The sequence below is a fragment of the Aspergillus brunneoviolaceus genome (genome assembly GCF_003184695.1).
Source record: "Aspergillus brunneoviolaceus CBS 621.78 unplaced genomic scaffold BO95scaffold_62, whole genome shotgun sequence".
NCBI lineage: Eukaryota > Fungi > Ascomycota > Eurotiomycetes > Eurotiales > Aspergillaceae > Aspergillus > Aspergillus brunneoviolaceus.
Window position 1 is genome coordinate 90,157 of NW_020290792.1, and position 25,106 is coordinate 115,262.

Here is a 25,106-nt window from a genome sequence, read left to right on the forward strand (position 1 = left end):
GCCAACTGAAAAGGATAAATCTACATACATCCATGATGTAGCAATCTGAAACCCAGCCCCAGTCATTATAGAAAGTGTAAAAAGAAAAGAAGATTACACTTTTGCGAAGCAGCAGAAGAATCAGCGCAGCCAATTCCAACCTACATCAAGCGGCCGTCCGCTCAATCCTTCGTCCCTTGACGGACAGCCATTCAATAGGCAACGCCCCCACCAGCGCCAGCGCCCCCATCGCCACGGCCACATAGAAGGTCTGCATGATGGCCGAGTTGTACGCCTCCAACGCCTGCGGCAGCGTACTCTCCGGCACGACGTGGCGTAGCATGGTCGCTCCAGCGCCCATCACCTGGCGCACATCCAGCCCCGCAATGTGCCCCAGGTTCTCGCGCAGCTTGTTCTGGAACACGTTCTGGGCGACCGACACGAAGATCGCGCCGCCGAGCGTCTGCGTGAACACGACGATGGCCGTGGCGCTGGGCACGTCGGCTGGGCCGAGCGCGGCCTGACATACCAGCATCGGTTGCTGCAGGCCGATGCCCGCCCCGATCCCGATGATGATCTGGTAGCCGATCCAGTGGGCCGCCTTCGAGTCGGGCTCCAGCGTGCTGAGGAGGCCCCCGCCGATGGCCACGAACACCGGCGATGCCAGCAGGAATGGCGTGTAGTACCCGAAGACCGAGATCAGGACTCCGGCGACCATGGCGAACACAACGACACCCAGCAACATGGGGAGGTTCATGATGCCCGACTTGGTCGCTGATACGCCCTTGATTGCCTGGAACCAGATCGGCAGCTATTTGCAAGTATATTAGCTACTGTTTCGTCACTTGACACAGATACAAAGCAAAGAGGGGCACTCACATAGTAGACGAAGGTGAAAAACGAGCCGCCCATACAGAAGGTGAAAAACGCCCCACCCCAGACGTTCCGATTCTTGATCAGTCTCGGTGGGATGGTGGCCTTGTCCTTGCCCCAGATTTGCGTCCCGATAAAGCACAGAATGAGTAACCCAGATAGGAGGAACAACGCGATGATGCGGCCATTGTTCCAGGCGTAGGTGGTACCGCCCCACTGCAACGCCAGGAGCATGCAGATGACGCCCGGGAGAAAGAAGGCCGTGCCGGGGAGATCCAGCTGAGACACTTGATCCCTGAATCCGTACGTGCTCTTGACCGACCTAGGTGCCTTGAAGAAAATAAGGATAAACAGGATGGTCAGCCCACCGATGGGCAGATTGATGTAGAAGCACCACCGCCAGCTGAGGTGATCGGTGAACGCGCCCCCCATGAGCGGCCCGGCCACACTGGCCACGCCATACATCCCGGCCAGCGTGCCAGCGTAGACCGGTCTTCGTTCCAGCGGTGCTGTTTGGGCAACAATCAGCATGGCCCCGGAGAAGAGACCGGCTGATCCGACCCCAGCAACGGCTCGCCCGATGATCAGAGCCACCGAATTGGGGGCTAACGCGCAGATCAACGACCCGACCTCGAAGATGGCCAGTGCAATCAGATACACCCATTTCGTCGAGTAGAATGTGTACAGCTTGCCGAAGATCAAGGTGAGCGCACAGGTCGTGAGGAGGTAGGCACTGCCGTACCAACCCACGTCGTCCAGGGAGTGGAACTGATCGGTGATCTTGGGGATGGCCGTGGCCAGGATAGTATTGTCCTTGACACGAGAAGAGAGTCAGGGGAGCTCCACACGTTAGTTTCAATTTTGATGAGATCACTTACCAAAGCAATACAGAAGAGAGAGATGGAAAGTCCGATGAGAATCAGGGCAAGCTTCCAAGAAGTGGGATATTCTGGCTCTGAACCAGCAGCGTCATCACCGTGACGCGAGCTTGTTGACTTGGCCTCATTCAGCGGCACATGGATCTGAGAATGGGAGGACGCTCCACGGGACGAGTGTGCAGGAGTACTGTCGCGATCAGTGGATTGCATCCTGCTGGAAGCAGCCTTTCTCATCTCCCTTCTGTTACGCGGAGGAGTCAACTCGATCGACGACGCTTGACGAGACATGGTCCCTGGATGAAGGAAAACACACACGCCCTCTCTGTGATATCAGTCGAATAGAGTCACTATATCACCAGCAAGATGTAGACGATTCTTGGACTAGCATGGACCGATAAATCGAATTAACGGTAAGGTGAATGGGTCAAGGTGCCGTGACAACGTTAGTGTTGGAGGCAGAAACCAAACGCTCAGTCAGTCAGTGCAGTACCAACAATAGCAATGTCAATCAAGTGGAAAGAAAGGAAATGGCAAGACGAGATCACTGAATCAACACTGGCCAGCAGGCACTGGCACTGGCAGAACAAAGTCCCTCCCTAATTTGGAACCGGCTGTACCACCGGACCTTTTCCCTTTTCCCTTTCCTTTCCTTTCCTTTCCACCCTGACGGCGTTTGTCGTCATCAGAAGGAATCCATCCATCCATCCACTGCAGACACGACGGTCGGGGAGCATGACTGTAACCCCATGCTGACTGTGGTGTTCATCCCTGTTGCATGCTCGTGTCCATTCCCAGAGGTCTTCTTTTGTATGGCCCCGGACTAGCTCACCACCCTCTCTCTGGCCTGGCCTGGCCTGGCCTGGACTGGAAGAGGTCAGGAAATCGGGGCTGAACGCATGCAGTGACAGGTGGGATTGGGATGGTCACACAGGCTATGATGAATGAGTGAGCCATCAACAGCTGCATGCATGGCACGGCCGTCCGTGGAGTCTTTGCCTGCTGTCGTCCGGACATTCGGGCGGATATCTACTTCCGCAGTCCGGGCATAGAAGAACATTCACCCACACACAGGCCTGTAGTTGAGTGAATACATCCTCATCAGCCAGTCATAAAAAGAGACTGGGGCTGTCAAGAGGCTCTTAGCTCTGGCTCAGCCGAGAGGAATATTCCCACAATACTCTCATGCGGGCTTGATCACAATGTTCCCATCTGGACGAAGGGATATCCCTACCCCAAAACTATTGCGGCCTGATCAACTGGACATGACCAAAAGGGCCATTATGCTAGCAAGAAAGGTAGAGCTTATTTGTTATTCCCAACCAGTAAACCTAGGATATATTCACAAGATGTGCCAATCAAACAGTTGTGCAACGCCGTAAAACATGATAGTGTATCCAGCACCTCCCTACTTCCCAGCCGCTCTGCCAACACCTGATCCATGCGGAATTTCAGCCATGTCCCTTGCGGGTCCGAGTCCAGACTCGACATCAATGCCTGATATCCTAGCAAAAGGCCGCTCAATCCAACAAAAGTTGAAGCAACATTGAAAAATCACCAAAAAACATCAGATGCCCCCGATCCCTCACTGGCCACGCAAGCCGCTGGTGTTGGGCTTCTTGGCATCCTCTTTGCTGGCGACTAGAGCGATCAAAGCAGCACCCACACCACTGCCATCCTTGGAGATACCAATGCGGATCTTCTTGTTACCGGCCTCGCCAACCTCGGGGACCTCGCGGAGCGCATCCCGCATGTGGCCCTCGAAGTTGGGGTAGAACTCCACCAGACTGCCATCCACACCAATATCCACCAGATCCTCCGACTGCAGCTTGCCAGTGGAGTGGAGAACAGCCGCCAGAGGCACGGCAGCCAGACGAGCGGCACGCTTACCAATAGCATGTACCACGGTCTGGATGGCTTTGCAATCGTCGTTGCTGGGGTTCTCGATCTTCAGGTGATCCTTCAGGGCCGTCTTGATCTGATCCAGGTTCTCGGTCTTGTCGGCCTCAACCAAGCTCAACAAGCTAGTGTCAATGCCCCACTGGCGGAAGAGGGACGACTCCTTAGGGACCGAGACAGTCGACGATGCGCTAGACTTGAGGAAACCCAGGGACTCGTTGCCGTGCATGTCCAGCATAACACGGCGCAGGATCTCACCTAGGAACATACCGGAGACGCGCTTCTCGAACATCTGAATGCCGGGGTTGTTGCTGTCCGCGTCCAGTTGCTGGTCATAAACGGTGTTGGGAAGGACGCTCAGGTGGTTGTCGAAGCTGCCCCATTCGGCGTTGATGATCATCTCCCCGGTAGACTTGTCGTACGAAGAGTGTTCAATGGTCTGCATCTTGGTGATGCGGTCGAGCTTCTCGACATACGCACCGTTGGTGCCCGTGCCGAAGATGGCGCCGAGGAAAGTACCCGTGGCACCAGGGGAGGTGTAGGAGCGAGCCATCAAGGTTCCCACGGTGTCATTGACCAGGGCGGCCACACGCACGGGGAGATCCAGCTCATCGATGGCACTCTGGAGCAACGCGCAGACATCCTGGCCCACGGCATCGGGGATGTCGAAGCCCTTGGTCCAACGAATCAGGGTACCCTTGTTGATGCCCAGCTGGCGGACGGGGAAACTGAAGGTGAAACCCAGGTCAAAGAGTTCCTCCTCGCAGTTGTCCTTCTTCTGGTTACGGCGTCGAATGTGTGCCTCAAAGTGCTCGTTGTGGTGAATGCGCAGGAACGACTCGATCTGACGTGCCAAGAACAGGAACAGATCCTTGGCGGTGCCGGAGGACATGGTCTCCCGAGGGATCATGATCTTAGACTGGGTCAGGGAGAAAGTGGTATCTCCATGGAGGTCAATGGAGCACACGCGGAAGTTGGTTCCGCCAAGGTCTACAGCCAAATACAATCCCTGTCGTGTGTCTGGTCAGCTGGCGGGGTCCGGATCGATCCGGAGGGAAGAGGCCCGGCGCCTGATTCTCTTACCTTTTCTGTGCCATTGGGTACAGAGGTCACGAAGGTTGGGATCTGGCTTAAGGTGGTGTGCTCCTGCGACAGGCCCTCGTCCATCTCGCGCACGTACTCTGTTACACCGCGACGCACCTCGTCGGCAGGGTAGTCAAACTGGCGGGCAATCCGCACAGCCTCTTGGAGAACTGGGGAAGACATGATGACGATTTTGATGTGATGAAGGAGGGGAAGAGAAGAGTAGGTGAGAATGTCGCAAGGATGACGAGGACAAAGAATATGGAGAGGATTCCCGGAAAGAGAGAAACTGGAGGGAGAGGCGGGGGAGGGGGAGGGGAAAGTAGTAGGCCGGAAGAGGGAATAAACTTGCGGAGAGAGAGAGGGGGGAGGAGAGAGATCGAAGTATGGAGATGAGGAGTGGATGAGTGAATAGACAGATGAAGAAAGGATTTTTGGAGAGGGAGAGAGAGGAGAAATGGAGCAGGTGAAGAGGGTAACAGCAGGATAATAAACGAAAGAACAGAAGGACGGAGGAAAGAGAATAATACGGGAATAATGATGAGACTATCCCATTTTCATGGCGGGGTCGATGAGGTCAGTCCGTCGCGGGGCGCCCAAGGAAAAAAAAAACCAACGACAGGGCCGGGTTCGCCGGTCATCGCCTTCGCCTATCCAGTTCCCGAGTCCCCTTCCCGATTTTTACGGTAACCATCCAGTAACTATTCAATTCTGATTCAGTATTCATTATTCAACAGTCCCGGTAGCGAGTGCACTGTCAAGATTCCATGACGTACAGAAGCCACGAGTGCTGGTGGGGGATTGGGTCGTTCCTTCACCGGTGAGGGCAAAAGAGGTTTAGTAGAGAAGGAAATGGAAGGGGCCCGATGGAGAACCTGAAGCCTTTCTGCCAAGTGAGTCTCACGATGGTGCGGTATTGCTCAAGTATCCTGGGTAATTTTCCCCTGATGATGAGACATGTGGCCTCCCACATCTCCAGATATGCCTCTGATCTGGGGCATATGGAGAGAATGAACTATACTGTGTACGGAGTAGGTAACACGCGACGAAGGATTGGTCCCCCCCCCTTTCCCCTGCAGAGTACAGAAGCTGTCAAAGACAAGAACACCATCGATCATGTCAGCTGCATCTCGATGATTATCAGGACCCTGCCTACTGTAGACAGAGCCGTAACCTTAAAAAGAACAATGTTCCCCGGGGGGGAAGGAATTGATGGTTGGTAGCATCACCATACGGGAAGATGGGATACGAGCAGGATCAGGCGACTTTGAATCCGTACCGGATGCGGTATCAAGCCCCAGGCCACGAGATCAGGCACTAACTAGGCACCAAGAGCCAAGGCACCGAGGCAGAGTTATCCGATCTGACACCTCAGGCATTCACACGTCCAGGCATCCAGACATTCAGGCAGAGGGGAGAAAAACCAAGGCACTAAGGCAGGAGCTATCCGTCGTCACTGACTAATGGCACGTGACTATGGCCGGCGGAAGTCGGCTGGGAACGCAGAAGCATCAAGATGCAATCCCCTCCGCCGACAGTGGAATTGTCCCCGATCCGTGCATTCAGCGGCCACTCATTACCCTGCCTTCCTCCTGAACGTACCATCGGTCTTCGTGTGGCTGACGGACTCAACCCATTTTCCTTGATAACGAACCCTCCCTAACACACTCCTCAATTCATCACATCATGGGCGCCGGCAGCTCCAAGCCCGAGGCCTCGGCCGGCTCGACACACGTTTTCACGAGGTATGTACACATCACAGCTGAGGCAGCTCGCCTGCATCATGCTTGTGTGTCTCCCCAATTTACACCCATGCGCCAAGAAAACAAGATTGGCGTAATTGCGCGGCTCAATGGGTTGGAGAAACAAAGATGACGATTTCGTCACGACCCTTCCAATCCGGGAAATCACATACCTCACTCAACACCTACCATTCATGAGTTCCAATGGCGCCTGGATCAGTCTGGACCAAAGCAAACTTGAAAGCTAACAACAATTCCCAATCCAGCAACTCCCCCGTCCAATTCTCCTCCAACCTAGTTGAGTCCCTCCAGAACAACACCGAGGTACGTTACATTGAACAATCCAATCCACCCTTCCCCCCAAATCCCCAAATCTCCTCCACAACCTCATCCACCCAACCATACTAAATCTTCTCGAAAAAAACAAAAGACCGACTCCTCCCGCGCCAAAGCCCTCGAACTCCAGATCCAAGCGCGCGTCTCGGAAGAACTCGAACGCCTCCGCGCCCGCGAACAGCAGACCCTCGCGGAGATCGAGAAGCGCCTCGCCGAAGTCAAAGACACCGCCACCTCTTCCTCTTCATCAGCATCCTCCACATCCACCCCGAACATCGCCTACCCGCCGGGCTCCCTGAACCTGGATGCGCCCCGCATCCCCTTCGCCGGCCGCGAGGCCACCCCCGCCGCTGCCGCGGCCCCGGAGGCCCAAAAGCCCATCAACCTGGACGTGTCGCGGGACTCGGTGAACTCGGAGATCGAGGAGCTGCGCGCCCGGCTCGAGGGCCGGCGGCGGTTGGCGCAGCTGGACGGGGAGGTGGAGAAGGCCCGGGCGGAGGTGGTGGGTTGTCTGCGGTTGAACGACCGGCGGCCGCTGAACTGCTGGAAGGAGGTCGAGAGCTTTAAGCGCGAGGTCGCGAAGATGGAGGAGGCGTTTGTGGATCGGATTGTCGGTTAAAGTCGGGGATAAAATGGGCAGACAGACAGAAAGACAGAGAGGGGGGGATCTTTGGGAACATGCGTCCACTGACGCTTGTGTAAAGTGTGTTGTTAGTTCTGTGTGAGTGTGTATGTGTTAGCTATGTTGTTTCTTTATGAATAGATTCGATTCCTGTGGTTTTTCCTTCTTGGTTTGTGTCATGATGTATATGTCCGTCGAATTGGGGTTTATTTTGGCTGCTTGCTCCATAGATTCAAGCACTTGTTTCCATTTACGAAAGGTTAGACTCAGCAGGGTCTTTTGCTGGCAACATACACAACTCAACATGGCCATCATTAGAACCCCCAACCAAGACATTTAGAACATCCGCCTGGAACCAACCTTTCCTTCGCATGAGATCATTGATATTCAACACCCACCTCAAACCACACCTAATTGGCATCCATAAATTCACTCTACAAAACTGCGGGGGTATCATGAAAGACCGAAACCCATCTACATACAACATACAACCATGAAAGGCATTACCTCCAACTCAGATCCCATCCACAGCTAAACAAGCTCCCAATACCCCAGTCGCCCAACCAATTCACCCGCAGACCGAACAATGCACAGGTTCTTCTTCGCCTTCGCTTTGTCTTTGCTAGTAGTAGCCTTCCGGACCTTGATGATCTGAATCGACCCGATGCCCGTTCCCTTGCCCTCTGCCAGGTTGTAGTTGCCCGTCGTGACGAAGCCAATCAGATCATCCTCGGAGGGAAGCGGGAGGTGTGTCTGGCGGTCATCGACTGTGTCGGCGCAGGGGGCTATGAGTGATGCAGCGAGACGCTGTTGGGCGTCTTCTTTACTTGGAGGCTTGTCGGTGGCGGTGGTGTTGGCGCGGGATTGTTTACTTTGGTCGGTCTCCTTCGAAGCGAGGGAGACCCAGCGCTGTCTGAGGTCTGGGTCATTGGTGGGGAGACGGTAGATGCGGGCTCGAGGAGTCGGGGTGCCACGGCTGACGAGGGAGATGCGAACTGTGGCAAGGGTGGCGTTATCAACACTGACTGATCGATCACTGAGTGCGCGGGATGCTTGTGATGACGAAAGTTGGTGGATGTTCAGCGGTGGAAGGCTTGTAGTAGCATCAGCAGCAGCAGCAGCAGCATCCCTCCTAGTGATATCTGCCTCTTTGTCCGTCTTCTGCGCATCCTCGGCGGCCTTGGCTGGACCATGAACGAGTCTTTCCCAATCGCATGCCCAACCTCGGCCGATTTCGCCTTTCTGACCATTGCGCAGATCCAGAGAGTCGAATTCGACCCGACGCCCCTTGGGCCGTCGCTCCCATGCCTTTCTCGCCTCCTCTCGCTCGCGCAGACCCCATTCCCACCCGGCACGGGTTCCGGGGTAGTCGCCAGGGAACCAGGGTTCACCGGATTCGAATGCCAGCTGTTGCTGCTCTTTGAGACCTCCGAATCGGGGGATGCCTCCGCTTGACAGAGGGTAGTACATCAGGCTGTACCAGACAGGGAGAACGCATTTCCAAGGGAGCAGGATCGTCCAGCTACCCGGGGCGTTGTTGTCCTTCGATTGCGCAGGCGATCGGCACGCAAGGACGATGACAGGGATCTGCGGATCTGTCTCCTTTGCTGGGGGGATTTCTCCCGGCCCAGCTGCTGAGCGTCGCCGATTGATGGCCTTCTGGCTCGGCATCTGACGCGCAGCGGCCAGACGCGCACGGCGATCAAAAAGAGCCGGTGCAGTCTGGGTACGATCCGGGTGCCAGTCAGAGAGCAGAACCGCCAAATCCTGCATGTCACTCTCGGATGTTGGGGGTTTCAAGGTCTTTGGAGGGTGGCTCAATCGGGGATCGGAGACAGAGAAGGCGAGCAGCGCCTCTCTCGGTAACGAAGCGGCGTTGGACACCCCCAACAAGGAGCTCCAAGTAGCCTCCGGGCTATTCTGTGTGAAAGGTTTTCCATCCGCGACGACCGGCTTCAGGGAAGCGATCAACGCCTCCATTGACCCGGGGCCAGTGATTTCAATACTACCAATCTCGAAACGGAGATCCTCGACCATGACGGGCGGGTTCTGCTGTTTCGAGATTACCAGCACCTCATTCCACAGCTGCAGGAAAGCCGACGGGTGAACACGGATCCAAAGCTTCTTGCGTTGCTGCTGCAGCTGCTTCTTTTGTTTCCCAGCAGCAGCAGCAGCATCAACATCCAACATCTCCACATCCCGATCCTCACCCCCCGCAGCCCCAGCAGCACACCACACCAACATAACCTCCGCAATCGGCCTCCTGCTCTCCCCCTCACCCGGCGGCGCAGCAGCCTCAAATACCCAAGCCCGTAACCCTCTCTTCCCCTCCCTCCACTTCTTCCCTTTAACCCCCCAAGCACCCTGCCCCGCATCACCATCAACCCCCAGGCCCCTCAAAACAGCCTCCACCGCCGCCCCCGCCCCCTCCAACTGCAAGGTAGCCATATAACTCAAATCCCACGCCACGCAGCCCCTCGTACCCCTCGCCCGATGCGTAGGCCGATAACTCTTCTCCGTCGGCGACAACGGCACGGCAAACCGCCACAGCGGATCCAGCGAAGTGGTCATCTTCGCCCGCTTCGCATGGAACATATGGGTCGGCAACCAGGTCTTGCAGCGCTGCCGTTTCCGGAACCGGGCCTCCGGCGGCGCGGGGCGCGAGAGCCGGTTCTTTTTGATCTTGGGCACGCGCGGCGCGATCTCGAACGCATGAGTTGCTGCTGCACCCCCGGTGTTCGCCGCCGCCGCCTCCAGTTGTTGTTTGAGTTCAGCTGCCCGCTGCGCCCGCCGCTGCACCCGTTTCGCCTTCGTCCGCTGGTTCAACCCCTGCAAGCGGCGCGCCGTCTCGAGGCGGATGCGCATCTGTTCGGTGGGTTTGCGGGTGCGCGAGTTGACGGTCGGGGTGTTGTCTTCTAGCATCTGTGCGTATACCAGAATTCAAGGGGTTAGCAAAGGAGAGAACAATTTAGCCCCTCTCCCCTCCCCCGGAAAAAAAAAGACGTACCTCTCTCCTCGCCCTCGCCCTCAACCGCCTCGGCACGCGCTTGACATTATGACTCGCCGTCCGCCGCCGCAACGCCCGCGGCACCTTCTGGAACGCCCGACTCGTCAACGCCGCCCGCGACCGCTGCATCCCGGCCTCCAGCGACCGGATCTCGAACTCCCGGGCCTCGACGTACGCCGCGACGTCCAGCTCGCCGGTGACGGACAGGGCCGCGTCCGAGGTCTGCACGGCCAGGGTCCGGGCGTCGAAGGTTTTGGCGCGCTTGCGGGCGGCAGCCGCCGAGAAGCCATTGTTGCTTTTGCTGTTGTTGTTGGTGGTGTTGTTGTTGCCATTGCGGCTGCTAGTGATGGTGCTGTTGTTGTTTCTGCTCCCCGCCGCCGCCGCCGCCGCCGCCGTGCGCTTCGAAGGCGGATTGAGGGCCATCCGTATGATTTTGAGAGGAGTCTTGGAAGGATAAAGGAAATGAAAAATGACTGGCCCGGGATGGATTAAAGAAACAAGGTGGAGGGCAGGTTCGTAGACACTTTTGTTTTCAGCCTCTCCGCTTCTCTAATCCCTGCCTGATTGTAATTTCTGTCAATGATAAAATGATGGAATGGGAACAAATGCATGGCCGGCACATGGAAAGGTTCAGGTTTAGCGCAAGTCACGCTCCCGCCGCGCCGGCCAAAACAGCCACACACAAAGAAAGGCACCCACCAATGACAGCCACTGGAGGGGCTCAGTCTTCAAACAACTTAATCTAAACGCTTGCGAGCTTCGGGCTTAAAATCATGTAGATCCTTGCAAGCTACTGGTTGGCTTAATCTCCTCTCTACAGGTGTTTTACAGCTTCTGAGTATACCGGCCTGCTTGTTACGCCTTCTACGTCGACGACTCCAAAAGACTCAAGACTCTTTGACATCATTCACTAAAGTTACAATGGATCTGGGTTTGATTTCATAGCATCGTAATGCGTTGAATTTCTTCAACTATCTAGTGGGAAGTCTAGCTCTTTCTAATATGACTTTTTCTTTTGCCTTTATTCCAGGTCATTATCCCACAAAGCTAAAGTTCAACGCCGTCTATCAAGCCCATGCAACCTCTATAGTATTGAAAATTGGTGCATTTACAGGTTCTTGAGGATGGTCTCGGCGCTCGAGAACTGTGATGAACGTTAGTGGTCGATCAAAAAAATCTCAACGAAACAAGTGGCTCAACATACCTCGAGGTGGTTCTTAGCGGGCTCACGCTTGGCGTAGGTGACCTTGCCGTGGTCGATGATGATGGCGTAGCGGCCAGTGCGGCCCTCCTCATCAGCCCAGCCGATGCTCTTGGAGAAACGGGCCTCGGGGTCGGAAAGGAAGAGCTGTCATCTGTCAGCTGGGGCTCAATGGGGCAGTGGAAGAGGACGAAGAACATACGAAGTCATCACCAGTGACGTTGTTGGCCTTACCCCAGGCGCTCATGACGTAGGCATCGTTGTAGGCAAGGACGGCAACAACGTCGACACCCTTGGCCTTGAGCTCAGGGAGCTTCTCGGCGTACTCGGGGACGTGGCGAGCAGAGCAGACAGGGGTGAAAGCACCGGGGAGGGCGAAGAGGACGACCTTCTTGTCGGCCCACTCCTTGGAGGCGTTGTAGTTGATGGGGATACCGCAAGCCTGGATCTCCTTGTTCTCCTCAGCCCAGGGGATGTAGCTATCAAGCAGAGACGAGTCAGTGGAATTGTTGCGAGGTTGAGAGCGATGCGGTGGCAAGGAGGTATTGCCAGAGCCAGAGATAGTCGTGCATGCAGGAATAGACAAGAGATAGTGAGAGAATGAACTTACGAGAAGACGACGTCGGAGGGGAAGCTGTCACCGGGGTTGAGGCCAGACATTGTGATGGATTGGTTGTGTGTGAGAAAGGTGGGTTGAAGATGAGAGAAGTGAGAGAGTTGTTGATGAATTGGAAAAGTGGGTTGGAGATTGGTTTAAATACGTAAGAGAAAGAAGAAGAGAGGACGGATGGAGGGAGGAACCCGTGGCGGGTTAAATATATGCTGATGGGATGGGATGGAATGGATGGATGGTTCCTGCCGGAAGGCGTGCCTGTTGGCAGGCCAGCGAATTAACGCGAACGATACGGCAGCGACGGCCCGTCTAAGGCGCCATAAGGTGATCCGAAGCAGAAAGATACCGAATCAATTGGATTCGTACAGTGAATTTTGGAGGGGGGTTGTATTATCAAGAAAGACCGCCCGAGACTGAGCCTTGGGAGAGCCCCGCCAATTGCCCCTCCTCTCCACCGCCGATATCTCTGCTATCTAGACCGTCCTCGGTGACAAATCCACCTCCGTCCTCTCCTTCATCGTCATTGTCTAGATTGGGATGCTGATTGATAACACTCAATTCTGTGCTCAGGGGCTCTAATACCTTATGACTCAGCTGACACTGTGCTCAACGAATCTTTGGGCCATACTGTGAGTGATTATTTCGGAGTCTCGACCGGGTTACAGGCCGAGATCGATAGTAAGTCTGAAAGACAGTGCAGGTGGAACTTATTCCCCCACTCGGATCATCATCATGATACCTCAGACTGACTTTTAGATACAGTTACAGAGGTATCTAAGCCATGAGTTCCATTATGATACTATCCAGTGCCGAAACAATTATCAATCGCGTCCAACAGCTCCTCGTCGAACAACTACACATAGCCTAAGGAACCAACCGAATGCCACGGCAGTCTCACCCAGTAGCATATCTCCGCCTCATTTCCCAAATACTAATCACAAAATCAAACTCCAGGACTGACAGACACCACCCTACCTAGTATCACTCTCATCAGCAACCTAAGGTACCTACCTATACAGAGTCACAGATCCCGGCCCTGCAGGAGGCCGTTGAGACGATCCCACTACTCCCGAGGGAGCGCGCTCATTGGCGGATGGCCAAGATGGCGAGGACTGTGGATCTCCGAGGCGAATCTCAACCCAATCACACTTCCCACGGCGTTTGTTGCTGGCAGGGATAGAATCTTCTACGGCTTGTCGGCTTTCTCACCGCCAAAGACCCGCCAACTACGTAACCAGCCCCGAGAACCTTGGGGCTTTCGTTCCCCCGCCACTATGCCGGATCAAAACACCCCTGGTTCCGAGGCAACAAGGCTTGGTTTACTCATCACAAGGGCTATACCACGAAGGGGGAAAAAAAGAAGAACTTGGTTCCGTGGGTACACATGCAATTTTGTGTCATGCTCGCCACAGAAGTCAATTGAGGTTCTTTTGCTGTAGGAGGGTTGATTCTGCGGGTCAAACAGGCACCAATCTGATAAGACGTTTCGCTGCTTGTCCTCCGTAGTAGTGGTGGCTGTGAATACGCGATGTTCTGGTGTCATCTGGACCCTTTGATTACGGTCAAGATTTCTACACAACGACTGATTGCTTATGTAGAACTCAGTGATTTATGCTCAGTCATGCACAATACGCTGGGTCTCGGTCATCGCATGCGACCGACTGATTATCTAAGGCAGGTCGAAGTCCGGGGCAACGGTCTCCACTGTGCTTATACAGCATCTGGATTCTAGAAGGCGATAATTATCGCCACCAATATAATCAGGGACTGATCTATACATGCTTCCACACAGTGCCCAGGATCACTAAGAAATCGTGTCCAGGTGCAGGAACCCCCAATCAGATGAACGGATGGCGCCGCATTCGTGTTTAAGGTTGAGACAAACTACTATTCTTGTGAAGCTGTCACTACAAGCGTTGATGGCTGTGCTTCCCAGGCAGAGCCAGTTGTATTGACAGTGGCATATATGAGCGAATGTAAAAGGTCAAAGCAGTTTGGCCATAGCGGTCATGTTGTCAGACAACTCCATCGCTCGAATTTGAGCAACCATTCTAGAGTTCCGACGCCAGACTCAGAAGCTTAGCGGTGAAACCCTGGTGAAAGACCTCTCCTCCTGCGCCAGCGAGTGCAAAGCAGACAGTAGGATCAGATCGGCGGCCGACAAACCGCTGCTTTGCTGCATACCAGGAACATGAAAAGGCCTTTCTTCAACCTCACAGACCTTGCCATGACTGGGGAGCTCGCCAGTCTGGAAGTATCCTCGGATCACCTTGGCTGAGCACAACGACGGGCCGCTCAAGGTACAATGCTGCAGAACGAGACGTGGAGTATCAGTATGTTTGCCGCCACTGTAGGTAAAAAACCATGACAACCAAGAAGTGTAGGGCACTTACCCCAACTGAGTTCTGCTGTAGTACAACCGACCCGGGGAACTGCTTCGACATTGTGAATGCACTGCAGGGATTTTATTAGCTATATGTCATAACAGACACAGAGAGAGTTAAAAAAGCGGACTGACTTTCGGAGAGGCGTGACTGGGTCGTAAGTGTTTCCCGCAAACAACAGCGGATGAGATGTGTTCCCAGCGATTGGGCCTTTAGTAGAATAAGTCAGGGTTGATAGAACAATCCGAGTATTAATGAATGCGCCTACCCTCAAATTGCCATGCAGGCCTTGCCTTCCACTCGATGCAGCCGAAGCGGATCTCAGCCCAGATGTCCCCCACAGTCTCACTCTGGTTACGCAGCGTATGCCAGTAGTTCCTGAACGTCTCTTTATCCATTCCGCGGATATCCTGCCCATCGGAGCATAGGATGCTCATCTGCGCCTCGTCGGTATTTTCACCCGGAACCATACATGGCTTGGAACCATTAGGATCACACGGGGGCGTCCTACGCCAGTCCTGGCGCTCCCGCTGCTTGTACTCGGCAAACGCGGAGCCATTCCTGTGAGTGAGGTCCGTCAAAAATCGTGCCACCCGCTCGAATGACTCCATCGGCGTGTAAACCGCCTGCATAACCAGCATCTTCACATCGCTGTAGGTGATGATGTCCGGGCCGCGGTCCCCGGACGCCGGAACCGCGACCGGGTTCGCCTTGAGGGTTGTCAGGAGATTCTCGTAGCGATCGATCGTCGCTTGCAGGCCTCCCTGTCCCGTAGCGAACGAGCACACCTCCGGGCCGACGGAATCGCAGAGCTCGAAGAAGGACAGCCACGCCGCGTCCGCGTCCTGCAGGTTCGTGAGCCAGCCGCCCGCGTAGTAGTCGTTGACGTCGCACACGCCATCGATCACCGCCCGGTGGATGCGATGGGGCTGCATCGCGGCGAACGTGGATCCCAGGACCGTTCCGTACGAGAACCCCCAGTACTGCAGCTTCTCCTGGCCTGGCACCCAGCGATTACGCCGGAGGATCGCTTTTGCCTCTGCCTGTGTCTCGCTGCTGCTGCTGCCGACGACCGCCTCCAGCGAGCCCCTCTCGCGCAAGCTTCCAAGAATCCTCTTCGTCTCGCGCTCCCGCCACTCGCCATGCCGCTCAATGAGCTCAACTATATCCGCGACCACCGTCGGGGTGTTCATGAACCGCCCGATCCATTCGCCGCTTTCCTCGTCCCCCGGGTGCGTGCAGGTAAGCCCCATCGCCCCATGTCGCGCCCACCGCGCATCAAAGACCCTCTCCTCGCTCCCCAGAATCCCCTCCGCATCCACCTGCAACTTCCACGCCCGTCGCGCGGCCGAGTCACGGAAACACGAGAATGCGGGGGTCGTATTATTGACCCCGCGGGGATCAAAGCTGACCACATCGAAGAACTTTTCTTCGTTTTGTTGTTGCGAATCCGGTGCTGCCGGCTGCGCCGCCGAGTCCACCACGGTCTGGATGTGCTGCCCCCGCTTGAGGAGCATACTCACGCCCGAACCGCCGGGGCCCCCGGGGTTCAAGAGAATCGGCCCGCCGTATCGCGGATCAGTGACGGGGACCTTGGCGGGGCGCTTGATCACGGCCAGTGCGATCTGCGCTCCATGGGTGTCTGTGCGGTTCCAGTCCATGGGGAGCTCGAGGCGGGCGCATTCGTGGCCGTCGAAGCACGGGTGGTAGATGAGGTGCTTGGTGGGTGTGATCTGGATTGTTTTTTTCTTAGTCTCGGATTGCAAGGATTCAGATCAGACTCAATATGTTTACTTGGTCCCAGCTAAAAGGACTGCCATGATCGGCATGTGGAGAGCCATGACGGGGCTTCGCGCACTGCGGTCGGAGAAGGTGCAGGTGGGATTGGGACAGAGCCACGGCTCCGACTAGTAGTAGGACGATGGCATGAAGGGCTCGTTTTGCGGATCGTGACGAGCTGGATGGCGATGGTGGGATTGGTGACTGGGGGACAGGAAGGTAGTCGTTTGGTTTCCACGAGGGAGGCATCATCATGTGATAGAAAGGGTTGCCGGCCGGCTTTCTCGAGGAGAAATCTCAGCGTCTCAGCGCACCCAGGTGTTAAAACAGGATAAATCTTCGTGTGTCACGGGCTGGCATTGTGTTGCTAGCACCGAGTACTATATATGCCAACGGCAAGTCGTGTCCGGTGTTGTATGCGCTAGTCTGTAGCTGCATCGCATCCATGCAGGCAGCAGTCCACGCGGTATTGACGGCCCCGTATCTGCCATGTTCCCAATTGAGTAACTCCTGGAGATTAAGTGCTCATTTGACCTCTATGATACCAAGTAACTAAATTTCTATCGGTTTGAACGCGACCGAGTCCCAATTCTTGGAATTTTGCGGGGTTCACTGTTGCCACCGAATTGAGGTTGGGTGCATGCTTAAGCATAATGGACGATTGCGTGATATATATTTGGCTGGCAGATAAGGTGGGCGGCGAGCCACCACCTTTCCACAACGTAGTAATCACCGCTTTACTATCTCACCTCACTTTGCAGAGCTAATCAGAACCCGACCGTCCTAGTATCATCCATCCCCAAAGCTAGCTATCCCAAATTGAATCAGCGAGTAAACCAACTTACTAGGTACAATACGTAGTAACTCGGACTAAAATCTGACATCCAGCCCCAACAAAACAAGCCTGCCTACATGCGTAGCACGATCACATGACCATAAGCATCACATTACCACGAGTCAACCACAACAATTAATGTAATCTCCGAACTATAAGCCAGTGCTCCTCCTCATCAACCACGCATCTCTTATCCCAAGTGCATCTCAGCCAATATAAGCTCATCGAACCAACAAAAAACAATGGCCGACATCAAGCCACCATTCACCGAGGAATCAGCTCGCAAGAAGGTTAAAGCGGCCCAGAAACTGTGGAATCTCCAGTACGTTTGGTCTCCCTCCCAGCTGTTGTCGGTAGGGCTCGAAGGTGCTGTTTGTTTTTGTTTCACCTGTGATTTCTTGCATACTACTACTCTCTGTTTGCAAGATGTCTTTTTGTCGTGTCTTACTCGATATCGCTCACGCCCACGCAGGCATGAAGGAGTCACATCATCATGCATACACTTTACATTTGCTTCCCCCCTCCCCCTCCCCCTCCCCCCCTTGCTTGCGAAAATCGAGGGAGACTTCCCGCTCCCCCCCTTTCCTCTCTCTGCAACCCGCCCTCGTGCTGCCCCTTTCCATCTTCTGCATTTGCATCACAGGATTTCCCATCTCTCTAAACCTGCACCTCGAGGGCAGCATCATCTTGCAACAAGAAACCCAAGATGTTTGTGCTCAAGACGAAACGTCGGCACCAAAACCTCACCTTAGACCATGCCCTCAGCTTAAATACTATTTTTTCCCTGCACAATACTCACATAACGCCCCAGAGACCCCGTCCGAGTCGCGCAGGCCTACACCCCGACCTGTATCTGGCGCAACCGCACCTCCTTCTTCGCCGGAACCGAGGGCATCGTCGAGTTCCTGACCGCGAAGTGGAAGCGCGAGCGGAGCTATCGTCTGCGGAAGGAGCTGTTCGCGTTCACGGACGACCGCATCGCCGTGCAGTTCTGGTACGAGTTCCAGGACGCGGACGATGGGCTGCGCTGGAAGCGCTGCTACGGGCTGGAGGACTGGACCTTCGACCGCGAGACGGGGAAGATGTGTAAGCGGATGATGAGTGGGAATGATGTCTTGATTGGACCCGATGGGAATGGCGAGGGGAGGTGGTTTGTGGATGGGGTGGATGTTGACGAGGCGGAGATTGGGGAGGAGCATTGGTAGTGATGAGATTAGATTGACGTCCTTATGTGCTTTTGAGACGATATCTATACTGAGTAACCCGATATCCCCGCGGCCACGAGCACGATTTTGCATCGAGGTCGTTTGCAAGTTCTTCTCGGAGCTGTCAATTAACACCCCCCCCCCCCCCCCAAGCAAATTTGGCGGTGCATGTTCAGTCTATGCATGCAGTAGAACTCCGATTGGATGGGTGATAGGGCGCCTATGCAAAGGCGCATTACCCCTCATCTGGACGTAAATTCAACAAAGCATAAGTATCCGTATTTTGGATTTATTGCTGGTATGTATCCCAGCGATGGAAGTGGTTGTTGGTGTGTGTTGTTGTTGTTATTCTCCAATCATGAGTTGCCGCCCCTGGTTTTAGGGAACGAAGGGGAGGCACTGGAATGTGCAAGCAACTCCCAAATGAACACTCAGGGTTTCCCTTCCCTCCTCTTCCTCTGAGGTGAGCTAGCTCACTGGAAGTTCTGGAGGGATGCCCCAATACTCAGTAGCGTGCGAATGGTGGGTGACCCTCAGCTATCATGTATGGTGAGGCTTTCCACCGATGAAGATTCGACGAGACAACTCGCTATGCGCGAATAACTCGTATCATAGGGTGAAAAATAGATCAACCAGCAGTCAAGCCAGTTCGCCAAGCTCAGCGGGTCACTTTGTTGTCCATGTTGTCCAATGCTGCCTCGAGTGATGTCTTCAGTTCAAGCCTCGAGAATTGGCCAGAGGCTGCATTCCACCCTGTTCTGCGGCAATACCAACCAAACAAATCACCACTTATTGGCCATTCCACGGAGTTGGCCTCTGCATGGTATGCTCCAGACCAAGCCATGGGTGAATCGACCTGTGTTTGTTTGGCTTTTCGGGGTTTCGAGTAATGTGCCCGTGGGGCATGCGCCTATGCGCAAAGTTGGCTGGCACACACATTGCAATGTATACTGTCGAGTGCCTGCCCTGTCCGTCCACTCCCATCATCGATGGTAGCAACAGTCGTCACACTGCCCACCCACTTACCTACCGTTATCGCCGCCTGCATCATAGTCCGAAAGTCGCGTCGTGGTCGTCATCCCACATGTGCTACACGAGGTTTCGCTAGACGAGAATCGACCCGGGAAATTTCCTAACCAAGCACTGTTAGGCACGCGACACTCACCCACTTCGACCTGCTTGATTCACCCACAGATCAAACACAGACGCCTACGTGACTAGTCGACCTAGACCCCATCTTGCTGTCTCGAATACGTGACCTAAACACCTCGCGTCAGTCCGTGTCTCACTATCCTCCAACTTCACACGCGCAAGTCAGGAGGATCTACCTTCCCCTGATCGACTAGATTGACGTCTCGGAGAATTAAACGCAGGATCCTATTGCAATGTCAATCCTGAGGCAGGTCATCTCGCAGCGCTAAATCGGGTACACGGGGGGAGATGGACGAGAATAATCAAGTCTACCTGAGTCCTCAGATGGTGCGGACCCCATTGATGGATGCCACAACAAGAGCCAACAAATACCCAAGCCTCAAAGAAGAGAAGGAGGAACAGATGAAGCAAGGACGATACTACCAAGCAACCTCGCCGATGCCGATGTCGATTGTGACCAGTCCATTATCGACAAAGCCCGATGCGGAGATGAATTACGCGACCTCCGTGGCCGAGTCTCGGGCTGCAACAAACCGACACTCAACTATCTCGACCACATCCACCGCCTCCAACAGGGGAAAGCGGAAGACGCATATTGGACCATGGCATCTGGGAAAGGATCTTGGGAGTGGCGCAAGTGGTCGGGTGAGATTTGCGAAACATGCAATCACTGGTCAGACGGCAGCGATCAAAATCGTGTCGAAGAAGTCAGCGGCAATGACGCAGAGCGAGAGTATTGCGGGAATGGACCGGAAAGCAGGTCACTTTGGAGGAACCGGCATGCGACATATTCCATCCGGACTTGAAAGAGAAGTGGTTATCATGAAGCTCATCGAGCATCCGAACGTGATCAGTCTATATGATGTCTGGGAGAATCGTGGCGAGTTGTAGGTACAGCAAGTCTGCTTGTCTGGCTGATTGCTAACTTTCCTTCACCAGGTATCTCGTTCTGGAGTACGTCGAAGGAGGAGAGTTGTTCGAGTACGTGCAGAAGCATGGTCCACTGCCGGAAGAAGAGGCAGTGCGGTTGTTTCGGCAGATCATCGCAGGCCTCGGTTACTGCCATCGGTTCAACATCTGCCATCGCGACCTAAAACCCGAGAACATTCTGCTGGACAGCTGGCATAATGTTAAACTAGCTGACTTCGGAATGGCCGCTCTTCAGCCCATGAATCAATGGCTGAATACATCCTGTGGTAGTCCACACTACGCTGCCCCAGAGATCATTTATGGCCGGAGGTATCGTGGGGATATGGCAGACATCTGGAGCTGCGGTATCATCTTGTATGCGCTCTTAACAGGCTTTCTGCCCTTTGATGGAGGCGATCTGCCCAGTACCTTGCGTCTGGTCAAAAGAGCAGAGTTTGAAATACCTCCCGAGGTAAGTCTCGAGGCCACTGACCTCATCAGGAGGATCTTGCAGAAGAGACCTGAAGAACGGATTAATATGCAAGGCATATGGGCGCATCCTCTTCTGAAGAAATATGAGAAGCTCCACCAGGCGATGGCGAATCATTACGTGGGACCCGCTCCGCCCTTGTCGTTCGATGAGTGTGGTGAACCTATCGCTCGTAGACACGACGTTGATCCTGATTTGTTAAGGAATCTTCAAACATTATGGCATGATGTTCATCAAGAGGTTCTGATTGAGAGAATTCTATGTCCCGAGTAGGTCAATCCTTGGTATCATTACTTATCGGTGACTCCCAGACTGACTTTTTATGTCACTCAGACCTACCCACGAGCGAATGTTTTATAATGCATTGGTCAAATTCAGGAACGAGCAGCTGGAGAACTACCAAGGCCAAGCCCTGGAGTACTCTGCCAGTGACTATCATCATATATCGCAAGTGGAAGAGCGCAGTGCCTACAAGCGAAACAGTCATGCGAAGTACCACTCCAGGAAACAATCGCAGGCGTCGGTCAAAGAAACAGGCATACGAACCAGAAGATCGGTCAGAGAGCCGATGTCTTGTGCCACAGTGGAGAGCTATGATCCGTTCCGATCTCCGAAGCATAACATAGCGCTGAAGGAAGCCGAATTTGCGCAAATCACGATCTACCGGAACGGAATTGACGAAGTCGAGACGTTGGAGAAACCTCCCGTTCCTACAGTGCCAGAAACTGTAAACCAGGAGTCATCATGCCAGGAGATTGACTGCCCGCCAAGCTCACCGTTCATAGTGAGCCACAAAAAGAAACTGAAAGTCGCTTCGATGAAGTCATTCCAGTCCAGAGCCTCACAAGCGTCCCGACGAGCTCTGTATGGCACACCAACGCCGCGATCGGCGAGTTATAAGCGTAATGTGTGTTTTCGCCATGCTCGAAGTCGCTCCCAGGGATCCGTTTCGGTCAGGACGAAGACCGCGCGGGTAAGGACCCGCGAAATCATAGCGAATCCCAGTGACGGGAGTTTGGTATCTGAGTTCGAAGACGACCCATTTACAGATACTAGTGGCAGTCCGACGCTTCCAGCTCAGCCAACCGTCGTTCGCAGTGCGGGTGTGACGATCAAGAACTGCCCTCAAATGAAGAAGCTGCGAACCACTGACTTCACTTGGAAGGAGGATGCGCGGAAGGTGTCCCACGAGCTGAGCCAAATTTGTGAGGAAGCTTTCAACGGAAGTTCACTATCCACTGCGTGCACGAATACTAGCACTTGCATCGGATCAGAAACCCCTGCAACGTCAGTGTCCATGACCAGCCCTGAAGCTTCGGAACAAACGATAAAGCCAAAGACGTCCACCAGTCGACCAAAGCCCCTGCCTCCCGTCTCATCACCAAAGCCCTATACAGTTGCAGAGTTAGCTGAAACTCGACGTAGGTTGATCGAGCACTCTACTAAGGGTGGGAACGAGGATATCCCTGGCTACTTGGTTGCCGTGATAGGCCACCTCGACAGACTGATTGAGCAGGATGAGCTTCGACAACGTGACAGACCTGAATCAACACGTCCCGTTTCTACATCTTCCGCTGACCCCTTCGTCCGGCCTCCAAACCAATCTGGGCAACACAGCAAACGCAACAGCGTCATCGTCCCCTCCGACGGCCAAAGAACGGCAGCTCCCCGGCCAAAAAATATCGACTACGCTGCTAGCCGTACAAGCCGGGACGGCAAGCGGACGATACGCATGGTGCCTCAGAGCTCCGTGCAGTCAATTGAACCGTCCAAGCACCTACCGGTTCAAAAAAGCCAAGCCGTGCTTCCACAGGAAACACGGCAGTCGCTCGATGGATATAAGATGGCTCCTGACAACGATCAGGGGTCCCTACCTACTAGACGATTTGCCTCCGTGGATTCTCGTCACAGTCGCATTCCCTGCGAGCTGGATCCTATCGCGGAGAATCCTGGATCGCCCAGGCGCAGCGCCACTCGAACATCAGACAACAGAAAATGGTCCTGGCTCCCCAACAAGTACAACACCTCTAATATGGAAAAGGGGTCCAGACACTCGGCACATATCCGCCCAATACAACCCAGCTCAGAGACCGTGATTCGACATGAGGTCCATCCGCCAACGGATCTGTTCGCAACACATGGGGAGTCCCACGCGAACGAGAAGCAGTCACCTTGCAAAGCTAAGACCGGATTCTTCCGGCGTCTGATTAACCGGCGAACAAGCAAAAGTGGGCAGAGCCGTGAATCAGGTGAGTTTCTTGCCCTCAGCGCTTGATAGTTTTTGCTTACAACAGTTAACAGTCGTAGAACCTGAAAGCGCAGAAACAGACCAGCCGCTGGAACAGCCTCAGCAGTCTGAGCACACGTTTGACACCAGTGACAGCAACAGCAAGTCCCTCCCAGACCGGCCATGCAACCCAGGCAGAAGCCAGAACTGGTTCGCCCGAGTCTTCCACTTCAAGCCCGCGACGCGAGTCGTGGCACTCAACACCTCAACCACGAAAGCCCGAAAGGACGTTCACAGAATCCTCCGGGATTGGAAGAAATACGGCATGCAGGATGTTCACCTCGACCGTGATAGACGAGTCATCTATGCTACCGTCGGGGAAGCGAACTGTAGGTTGATTCCTAACCACATCTTGATCTGGAAGCACTTGGACTAATATTGCGACACGCATACAGTCCTCCGCCTCCGACCTGTTCAATTTTCCGCTGAATTCTGCACCTACCTCGAACGCGGCCGACAAGAGAACCTCAGTCTTGTCCGCTTTAGACAAGAGAGAGGAGCAGCATCTTCGTTCAACAAGGTTGTTGACGCACTCTCCATGGTCATGGAGCAACGCAACATGCTCGTGGAAGATCCAGCCCGAGCGAAGGAGATGATTCGGATTCTGGACGCTTTCCCAGATTCTTAATCGCCGAACAAAACTGTCTTGTTTCCATCAGCTCTTTTCCAAAATACGCTTCATACCAGATTTCACTCTATAGCAACCCTTCAAGCCCTCACTTCTTGCTGCCTCAAGCAACGATTTCAGTTCTCACATAACCAAGGAGTCATTTTGCCTCGTTAGCCTTCAAGTCGGCGCCATGCCTCCTATAAAGGCCACAGTTTCCAGTTTACCGACCAGGATCAGGTGTTCAGGTTTCCCCTTTGGTCCTTTGTTACTTCCTGGAATACTCCCATGTCAACATCTTGACTGAGCGAATCTGTTTCGATTTCATTTGTATCTCTTCCCTTCTCTTTCAACTTCCACTGCAGCTACCTTTTTCCTGTGATGTCACCACGGTGGTCTCTGACATTGATACTGATACTGATACAACCCCAATTGCAAGTGTACCGCAACTCATACTTTCTTCATATCTCCCCTTTTTTTTTTTTTTCAAACCTAAATCCAGCGTGCTCTGCTTTTCCTTGTCGAGTAATTTAAACCCTCCATGATTTCAGCATGTAATTTCTCAAATACCTCATTACTCTAAGTCTCAATGGAAATTCTCCTTTTCCAAGGATTCCCTCGCCAATCCCTATAAGAAGCTTGAAGAAACGCGCCAAAGACATCCTCGACACATGCACCCTCCCCCCGAAAAGCACACGCAGAGTATCGTCACCCCGATAGGGAAGGAGAGCCGACCCCCGAGAAAAGCGAGAAAGAGATCAGTCTATACCACCCATGCACCATCACGATCCCTATCACTATGCACCACGCACCTAAACCCAAACCACCAATCCATTCCCATCACCTGCAGGCCCAACGCCGACCTGATCGATCCCATACCACATTCTACGCACCCCCTCCCTACCTACTAGATATACCTACCTCCCCGGGGGCAAAGAAAAGAATCCCCCTTCCCCATGCTGCACCACATCGAAGTGGAAACGAAGCTGAAACGAAGACGGGAAGGGTACTGTACACCAGCACCAGTAGGCGCCTGAGGCAGGCAGGCAGGCAGGAAGTAACCAAGTGTAAGTTGACTCTGGGTATAGGTGTTATTGTTCCGTGAAGGCAAACGGAAGTTGGCCCGGGGCAGTCAGCTGCGGTATCTTACCAGGCTTCTAGCTTCCCCTGGGTCCAGAGCGGGCTAGGGAGGGCTTCTCCTCAGCTCTCCTCTCTTCTTTCCTTTGTC

General features: G+C 54.2%; 10 protein-coding genes across 10 annotated transcripts; 5 read left to right on the forward strand and 5 right to left on the reverse strand.

Moving 5' to 3' along the window:
* Nucleotides 1-145: 145 nt before the first annotated feature.
* BO95DRAFT_370270 (MDR family MFS transporter) lies at nt 146-1,940 on the reverse strand (the record flags this gene model as incomplete). The annotated part of the gene is made up of 3 exons (XM_025582905.1): nt 146-790; nt 859-1,665; nt 1,731-1,940. The coding sequence occupies 3 exons, from the start codon at nt 1,938-1,940 to the stop codon at nt 146-148; spliced, it is 1,662 nt and encodes a 553-aa protein (XP_025439202.1).
* Nucleotides 1,941-3,078: 1,138 nt separating this feature from the next.
* Nucleotides 3,079-4,840, reverse strand: glkA (glucokinase glkA). Its single transcript, XM_025587225.1, has 2 exons — nt 4,710-4,840; nt 3,079-4,635 (listed from the first exon to the last, which is right to left on the reverse strand). Exons 1-2 carry the CDS (start codon nt 4,791-4,793, stop codon nt 3,313-3,315), a joined length of 1,407 nt encoding a protein of 468 aa, XP_025439203.1. The 5' UTR covers nt 4,794-4,840; the 3' UTR covers nt 3,079-3,312.
* Nucleotides 4,841-6,314: 1,474 nt separating this feature from the next.
* BO95DRAFT_445784 (Mic19 family protein) lies at nt 6,315-7,640 on the forward strand. Its single transcript, XM_025587226.1, has 3 exons — nt 6,315-6,454; nt 6,718-6,775; nt 6,882-7,640. Exons 1-3 carry the CDS (start codon nt 6,396-6,398, stop codon nt 7,404-7,406), a joined length of 642 nt encoding a protein of 213 aa, XP_025439204.1. The 5' UTR covers nt 6,315-6,395; the 3' UTR covers nt 7,407-7,640.
* A 142-nt stretch (nt 7,641-7,782) lies between these two features.
* BO95DRAFT_420181 (ribonuclease P/MRP protein subunit POP1) lies at nt 7,783-10,987 on the reverse strand. Its single transcript, XM_025584520.1, has 2 exons — nt 10,417-10,987; nt 7,783-10,331 (listed from the first exon to the last, which is right to left on the reverse strand). The coding sequence occupies exons 1-2, from the start codon at nt 10,837-10,839 to the stop codon at nt 7,941-7,943; spliced, it is 2,814 nt and encodes a 937-aa protein (XP_025439205.1). The 5' UTR covers nt 10,840-10,987; the 3' UTR covers nt 7,783-7,940.
* A 322-nt stretch (nt 10,988-11,309) lies between these two features.
* BO95DRAFT_395790 (peroxiredoxin family protein) lies at nt 11,310-12,347 on the reverse strand. The gene is made up of 4 exons (XM_025583729.1): nt 12,228-12,347; nt 11,820-12,096; nt 11,621-11,764; nt 11,310-11,560 (listed from the first exon to the last, which is right to left on the reverse strand). Exons 1-4 carry the CDS (start codon nt 12,275-12,277, stop codon nt 11,525-11,527), a joined length of 507 nt encoding a protein of 168 aa, XP_025439206.1. The 5' UTR covers nt 12,278-12,347; the 3' UTR covers nt 11,310-11,524.
* Nucleotides 12,348-13,939: 1,592 nt separating this feature from the next.
* Nucleotides 13,940-16,347, reverse strand: BO95DRAFT_445786 (alpha/beta hydrolase). Its single transcript, XM_025587227.1, has 4 exons — nt 14,883-16,347; nt 14,749-14,824; nt 14,624-14,684; nt 13,940-14,538 (listed from the first exon to the last, which is right to left on the reverse strand). Exons 1-4 carry the CDS (start codon nt 16,273-16,275, stop codon nt 14,302-14,304), a joined length of 1,767 nt encoding a protein of 588 aa, XP_025439207.1. The 5' UTR covers nt 16,276-16,347; the 3' UTR covers nt 13,940-14,301.
* Nucleotides 16,348-17,470: 1,123 nt separating this feature from the next.
* On the forward strand, nt 17,471-18,433 carry BO95DRAFT_484561 (DUF1348 domain protein; the record flags this gene model as incomplete). Its single annotated transcript, XM_025590356.1, has 2 exons — nt 17,471-17,550; nt 18,040-18,433. 2 exons carry the CDS (start codon nt 17,471-17,473, stop codon nt 18,431-18,433), a joined length of 474 nt encoding a protein of 157 aa, XP_025439208.1.
* Nucleotides 18,434-18,584: 151 nt separating this feature from the next.
* BO95DRAFT_230089 (uncharacterized protein) lies at nt 18,585-18,964 on the forward strand. Its single transcript, XM_025581265.1, has one exon. It carries the CDS (start codon nt 18,638-18,640, stop codon nt 18,893-18,895), a length of 258 nt encoding a protein of 85 aa, XP_025439209.1. The 5' UTR covers nt 18,585-18,637; the 3' UTR covers nt 18,896-18,964.
* A 795-nt stretch (nt 18,965-19,759) lies between these two features.
* On the forward strand, nt 19,760-24,272 carry BO95DRAFT_420192 (serine/threonine-protein kinase). Its single transcript, XM_025584521.1, has 5 exons — nt 19,760-20,472; nt 20,525-21,253; nt 21,318-23,233; nt 23,292-23,600; nt 23,667-24,272. The coding sequence occupies exons 1-5, from the start codon at nt 19,874-19,876 to the stop codon at nt 23,897-23,899; spliced, it is 3,786 nt and encodes a 1,261-aa protein (XP_025439210.1). The 5' UTR covers nt 19,760-19,873; the 3' UTR covers nt 23,900-24,272.
* A 160-nt stretch (nt 24,273-24,432) lies between these two features.
* BO95DRAFT_445789 (uncharacterized protein) lies at nt 24,433-25,079 on the forward strand. Its single transcript, XM_025587228.1, has one exon. The coding sequence runs from the start codon at nt 24,678-24,680 to the stop codon at nt 24,981-24,983; it is 306 nt and encodes a 101-aa protein (XP_025439211.1). The 5' UTR covers nt 24,433-24,677; the 3' UTR covers nt 24,984-25,079.
* Nucleotides 25,080-25,106: the final 27 nt, after the last annotated feature.

Excerpts from the sequence above, each read along its gene's own strand:
- glkA (XM_025587225.1), bottom strand. The coding sequence starts at position 4,793 with ATGGACGAGGGCCTGTCGCAGGAGCACACCACCTTAAGCCAGATCCCA. Across the intron at positions 4,636-4,709 it reads TACCCAATGGCACAGAAAAG|GGATTGTATTTGGCTGTAGA; the intron begins GTAAGAGAATCA and ends GACACACGACAG.
- BO95DRAFT_445784 (XM_025587226.1), top strand. The coding sequence starts at position 6,396 with ATGGGCGCCGGCAGCTCCAAGCCCGAGGCCTCGGCCGGCTCGACACAC. Across the intron at positions 6,455-6,717 it reads TCGACACACGTTTTCACGAG|CAACTCCCCCGTCCAATTCT; the intron begins GTATGTACACAT and ends TTCCCAATCCAG. Across the intron at positions 6,776-6,881 it reads CCCTCCAGAACAACACCGAG|ACCGACTCCTCCCGCGCCAA; the intron begins GTACGTTACATT and ends AAAAAACAAAAG.
- BO95DRAFT_420181 (XM_025584520.1), bottom strand. The coding sequence starts at position 10,839 with ATGGCCCTCAATCCGCCTTCGAAGCGCACGGCGGCGGCGGCGGCGGCG. Across the intron at positions 10,332-10,416 it reads GGGCGAGGGCGAGGAGAGAG|ATGCTAGAAGACAACACCCC; the intron begins GTACGTCTTTTT and ends GTATACGCACAG.
- BO95DRAFT_395790 (XM_025583729.1), bottom strand. The coding sequence starts at position 12,277 with ATGTCTGGCCTCAACCCCGGTGACAGCTTCCCCTCCGACGTCGTCTTC. Across the intron at positions 12,097-12,227 it reads CCCTCCGACGTCGTCTTCTC|CTACATCCCCTGGGCTGAGG; the intron begins GTAAGTTCATTC and ends TCTGCTTGATAG. Across the intron at positions 11,765-11,819 it reads ACGTCACTGGTGATGACTTC|CTCTTCCTTTCCGACCCCGA; the intron begins GTATGTTCTTCG and ends GACAGATGACAG.
- BO95DRAFT_445786 (XM_025587227.1), bottom strand. The coding sequence starts at position 16,275 with ATGGACTGGAACCGCACAGACACCCATGGAGCGCAGATCGCACTGGCC. Across the intron at positions 14,685-14,748 it reads CCAGTCACGCCTCTCCGAAA|TGCATTCACAATGTCGAAGC; the intron begins GTCAGTCCGCTT and ends AAATCCCTGCAG. Across the intron at positions 14,539-14,623 it reads TACAGCAGAACTCAGTTGGG|CATTGTACCTTGAGCGGCCC; the intron begins GTAAGTGCCCTA and ends CTCGTTCTGCAG.
- BO95DRAFT_230089 (XM_025581265.1), top strand. The coding sequence starts at position 18,638 with ATGGGTGATAGGGCGCCTATGCAAAGGCGCATTACCCCTCATCTGGAC.
- BO95DRAFT_420192 (XM_025584521.1), top strand. The coding sequence starts at position 19,874 with ATGGACGAGAATAATCAAGTCTACCTGAGTCCTCAGATGGTGCGGACC. Across the intron at positions 20,473-20,524 it reads TGGGAGAATCGTGGCGAGTT|GTATCTCGTTCTGGAGTACG; the intron begins GTAGGTACAGCA and ends TTCCTTCACCAG. Across the intron at positions 21,254-21,317 it reads GAGAGAATTCTATGTCCCGA|ACCTACCCACGAGCGAATGT; the intron begins GTAGGTCAATCC and ends TATGTCACTCAG.
- BO95DRAFT_445789 (XM_025587228.1), top strand. The coding sequence starts at position 24,678 with ATGCACCACGCACCTAAACCCAAACCACCAATCCATTCCCATCACCTG.